General features: G+C 35.2%; 1 protein-coding gene across 1 annotated transcript; it reads right to left on the bottom strand.

Annotated features, from left to right (window-relative positions):
• Nucleotides 1-960: 960 nt before the first annotated feature.
• LOC120341382 (uncharacterized) lies at nt 961-3,767 on the bottom strand. The gene is made up of 6 exons (XM_039409874.2): nt 3,520-3,767; nt 3,264-3,322; nt 3,011-3,026; nt 2,577-2,627; nt 2,007-2,230; nt 961-1,366 (listed from the first exon to the last, which is right to left on the bottom strand). Exons 1-6 carry the CDS (start codon nt 3,587-3,589, stop codon nt 1,175-1,177), a joined length of 612 nt encoding a protein of 203 aa, XP_039265808.2. The 5' UTR covers nt 3,590-3,767; the 3' UTR covers nt 961-1,174.
• Between the last annotated feature and the right edge of the window lie 1,697 nt (nt 3,768-5,464).

The following is a 5,464-nucleotide window of genomic DNA, read 5'->3' as shown; positions in this document are numbered from 1 at the left end:
CAATAATAATCTCATAGTGTATTGTGAAATTTACCTAGACGACAATTTTTCCGATTTTCTAGCTTGCAATTACGTGATACCAGTGGCAGACACATATGTAGTGTTGATGTAGACACGTATTTCAATCGGAAGTTCCAGAATAAAAAATTTACTCATTTACAAACATGGAATGTTTGGATAGAGAAACATGGAGAAACTTCATGTTTCAGCCATCTTTGTATTGAAACAGAAGGCAAAAGCAATCGCAAAAATCGATGAAAATAATATCATAATGACCTTGATTGTTAAATCGTGCTTCTCGTTATTATATAAACGTTAGCCTAGTTTTTGTAAATAAACTACCTCTATTCAAAGTTTTTCATATCGAGTTTTGAGCCTCCGGAAAGGGAGAGAGAGGGGGAGAGAGAGAGAGAGAAATAGAGAGAGAGAGAGAGAGAGAGAGGGAGAGAAAGAGAGAGAGTTATTGTTTTGTCAACCAGAAAACAAACGAAAAAATATATACAATATACACAAAGTTAATTCGGTATAGACTGGAGAAAGCGATACGACCATATAAGGTCATCAGAGTCAGCTCCCCCCAAATTCACTATTGAGATTCGCAGTTAAACGTATGCAGTTTGTAACTGGCTCATTCAGAAAAGTAATTGTCCACCCCTGTGTTAGCATGTGTCAAGTTATAGTTTATGTGTGACGCAGCCAAAATTAGACCGTACTAATGTGACGCAAATTGAAATTGTTCAATCATCGGCTCGTGTTCGAGGTGATCTAATTGTGCTTGTGAAGTAGATAAAGGTGAAATTGAGCTCACTTGTATGCCGGCCCTAACCCAAGATATTCAAAGATTGGTAGGCGTAGTCATTTTACGCATGAGTAAATTATGCCTTTTGGTTTAAGTCCTTTTCTTTTGAATTCCCAAAAACTGTAAAAAAACACTAACAAAGAAAGCCCTAAAAGGATTCAATGGATTTTTATTATCATGTTTGGTCATATACGAAAATCACATGGGCTGAGGCAGCTTTAAATTTTATTTGATGGGATAAATGTTTCTATAGACAAGGATCTAATGCAAAAGTAATGAAATAATATAAGTAAGTTAAAATAAGACAAAATTCAACTATTTGTGGTTCATATCATTCAATTCGTCAACAACATTCTGTCAGGTTTTTAGCTGGTTTTATATTTCGCAGATGACACCGGCCGTATCCGCGGTTGGTGGTGTATTGTAAATTCCCTGACTTCGATTTGGGATGTTATCGATTCGAAGAGCAACATTCGTCCGCCATGTTGTGTTCTTTGGAAAAGTGGGATTCCAGACTTCTGTTTCTATAATGAATGGTCCTCCATTGGACAGCAAAAGCTGATTGTTCTATAAACATTGATACAACTGACATATTAGATGAAAAACAAAAGTATTTACTACTAGTAATGAGCTTCATAGTAAACATAATAGTAATTAAGAGCCAAATACGATAGGTAACGCTATGATCGTGTGGTAAATACATAAATATGGGTGGAAAACTAAAAACCACTGAAAATATCACAAATTCTGAAATACTTTAAATCACAAAAATTTCAACCAGGCGGCAACGACTTTACAATATATTTGAAATCATATTTATGTTCAATACATACAAGGTGTCCAAAAAGTTTCGCCCGATCATAAAGTCTTTATAATCAAATGATATTTTTTTTTAATTTTAAAAAAGATTTATAGTCAACCTGTTTCTAATTGGCTGTTATAGATGTTGAATGTTGTAGTCCCCATTTATCATACAACCACATCTATTCAAATTTGCAATTGGTAAGGTAATGATATCTGGCGGAACTTTTTGGACACCCTGTATATATGTTTTTAATCTCTTAATAAATCATAATGCATCGTTAACCTATACTTAGCACCATTCGATAATTAAATTAAAAACTACTCTGAACCAACCTTGTTTAATAGGTTTACCAAAATGAGTCAGACGCCGCTTAGATTTTAGTTGGAGACGTACTAAACTGACCTTATACTCCAACCCTGTCCAGATGTGTGCCGATTCCTCACCAACAGGGATCAGTGAGCGTAGGTAAGGGAGCACCAACTGATAATGCGCCAAGTCGTAAATATTTGCGGGTATTCCGTAGTTCATTGATTTGCAAATTGGTTCGGCATCAACGAAGGTAACATTTGTTACATTATACAAGACTGATCGGAAGCATTTCGAATCGTAAATGACGCCACATTCATCTAAAAATAACATTATGGTTGTCTTCGAATATTTTATATTAAAACTGTCTTCAGAAAATGACGTCTTTGAATCTGAGATTCAAATGTTGTCGATTTGTTTATTTGGTGACAGAGGAAATGTACTCTATTAACTCCCTTGAGAGAGAAGCCGTTAGGACATACTAAGAACGGGGGCATAGTTGATGGGCGAAATCGAACCCACCAGTGCTTGGGTTAATTACCCAACGACGGTAATGGTCGAAATATTGAGTAAATTATATCTTGATTTAAATATATTCTTAACGCTTTGATGAGTGTGGCATATTTATAGTCGATTATCAAATCATCAAACATCGATATAAATTACTCCCAGCTGTTTTCTTTTCAACAAGACTCTTTTTGATCAGTCTGGCGATTTCTAAAAGAAAATGGATATATTTTAGTTTTGTGTAGAGTCAGGCATTTAAAACCAGTTTTCGTCATATTGTAATGTCTCAATTTTTGCATTGATAGATTATGTAACTTTGCCCGCCCTAATATGGCATCACTATGAAAACGGTGTCAATAATATTTTTGCCAAGTATAATTAGAATACCGTTACAAGGTTTGAGTCGCAAAGATATTCGTGATTTAGTGTTGCCAAACTTTCTTTCCTAAAGCCAAATCGTAACCAGTGGAAAGTTTACCAGTAGGAAAAATATTTGAACCATTTTTTAATTATGAATTAAAAGACCTATTTGCTTACTGTTACGGATAAATACTTTTGAGCGCATTATAAATCATTGGTTAAGGCGAACTCACCGGATCCATCGTTTTTCTGTGAAATAAATACAGAATGCATATGATTAATAAAGTGAATATAACACGTAAGTTGAATTAGATTATTTGAGTTGCGTGACACGCAGAAGTCGGATTTAAAACTGTTTATGTAATATAAAATACAAGCTTAGAGTCCTTCCGATATTACTAGCTCTAGAAATATCAGTAACTGCATCCCCAAAGCCTCGTTTGGAGTCGAAGTGTGGAAACACGTGATAAAAATTAGCAACTTTACCTCGCAATCTCCAACTTGGACAAGTCTCCCCTTCACGATCTTGGAAACGCAGGTTCCAGCTGTCAAAAATAAAACGTGAAGTTAAATAAAACGACATCTTGTGCGACATTGGTTGATTGTTTTCTTTTTGGCATAATTCTGAAATGACCTATATTTTTGAATTCATGGTACCGGAAGACAAGGATGGATGTAGACAAAGATTGCCAGCGATTAAATATTGCAAAACTCAAATAATTGCATCCCAAACAAATCTTACCAGGTAACTTTTGCTCCGCAGGCAAGACACATGTGAAAGAGATGAAGAAAATTATTTTGACAAAGTCCATGTTGGATTGTAGAGAGATTTGATAACACAACTAACGGCTTAATTATAAAGTAAATATCTGTAAAAATATTCAAAGGTATTATATGTTCACTATCTTGTAACCGCTCACTTTTGACAAGTACACTATTTTCGGCTATTCATGACCCCTTTTGAGATACAAACCGAAAGCAGATACCTTATGGCTTATGCAACATCTATGAATACCAAAATATTAAAAAATGTAGTTATTGAAAAATTTAAACTATGATACAAAAGCAAATGATTATCAAAATGTACACCTCGGTGTCCCGATTATGAGTTAGAGCAGACCTTTACGTACACATATAAATATAACAGTTTAATCCGATGCTGACATCAGTAAGGTGTCATTTTTGACAATTACACTTATTTGGCCTTTCATGATATAGTTGACGATACATGTCTAAAATCACATATGCAACATCCAACTACTATTGCTGTATAAGACTAACTTCACCCATATTCTAAACCAGCCAATAAAAACCGGTCGACAGGCCCTTGCAAAATCTGCGAGCGCGCTACACGCGATAAGGCTGCAAATGATCACGTGTTTGTGTGTGCTAGATCAAGAATATATAATAAAAAAACGCGATAAGGCTGCACGCGATAAGGCTGCAAATGATTCCGTGTTTGTGTGTGCTAGATCAAGAATATATAAAAAAAACGCCCGCATGACGCAGCATTCTACCTTTATTCACTTATAATATTTATGCAGTTGAGGACAGTTCATATTTGCGTGATGTTTTGTTTAACCCTTGCAAAATCGGCGATCGCGCTACACGCGATAAGGTGGCAAATGATCACGTGTTTGTGTGTGCTAGATCCAAAATATAAAATAAAAAACGCCCGCATGACGCAGAATCCAAACTTTATTCACTGTGGTGTTTTGTTTAACGCCACTTCATGTGCATCATATGAAACGATTTTCATTGCACCCTGTAACCCTGTGCGTATTTATAAATCTAGAATGGTCAAAACGGATTTCTTTCGCAACAACTAAAGCTTATTTGTTCACTTTTATATTAGTGCAGTTTAGGGCTGCCTTGTGCAACAACAAAACTCTCTGCAATGCGGCAATTGCGAACAATTTTGATAACAGTTTAAATTTTTTGTTGAAATCTTTTATTATTTTACTATTTATAACATAGAATAGAAAAGACTTTTGAATTACGAAACAGCCAAACTGGATTAACCCAGTATAACAGCGGAGTTGCGGGTAATTTTTATGATAGTTTATCGCGGTATTACATCGTGTTATGTCTATGAATATAAAACTTTATTTAGTTAAAATCTTCAAAAAGCAATAAATTACTTCGAGAGATTTTTTTTTTGCAAAATCGGAAATTCTTGCTTGAGAAGCTAGTATTTATAACGAGGCCAACAATCTTCTCGTTAACTGCAAGTGTTCTTAGTTTTGAATCGGGCATATCAAATACACGAAGTCGGGTAACTCCAAATCTGCAATAAACAATCTGCTCCGTACAGAAACAAATGATCACAAGCGTGTCGATTATGAACTAGAGCCGTGATTACAGCAAGGCAGTTATGTACACACAAGAACATTAACAGCTTATTCTGACGTCAACATCACCAAGACTTAATTTTTGATGAATACACTTTTTGACTATTTATGATATAGCTTATGATACGACTGTTGTTGTACGAAACTGCTTTCACCCAGATTCCAAACCACCCATTAAAAACAGGTAGGCAGGCAAAATCACGAGTGCGCTATACGCGAATGACGATGGAAAGTGATCAAGTATTTGCATGTGCATCTAAAACATGAAATATACAAAATACACCCGCATGACTTTATTCGCTTAATATATTTATGTAGTTGAGAGAAGTTGATATT

Source organism: Styela clava, chromosome 14, assembly GCF_964204865.1.
Source record: "Styela clava chromosome 14, kaStyClav1.hap1.2, whole genome shotgun sequence".
Taxonomy (NCBI): Eukaryota; Metazoa; Chordata; class Ascidiacea; order Stolidobranchia; family Styelidae; genus Styela; species Styela clava.
Note: the sequence above shows the minus strand (reverse complement) of the source record. Positions and strands in the feature narration are given on the sequence as shown.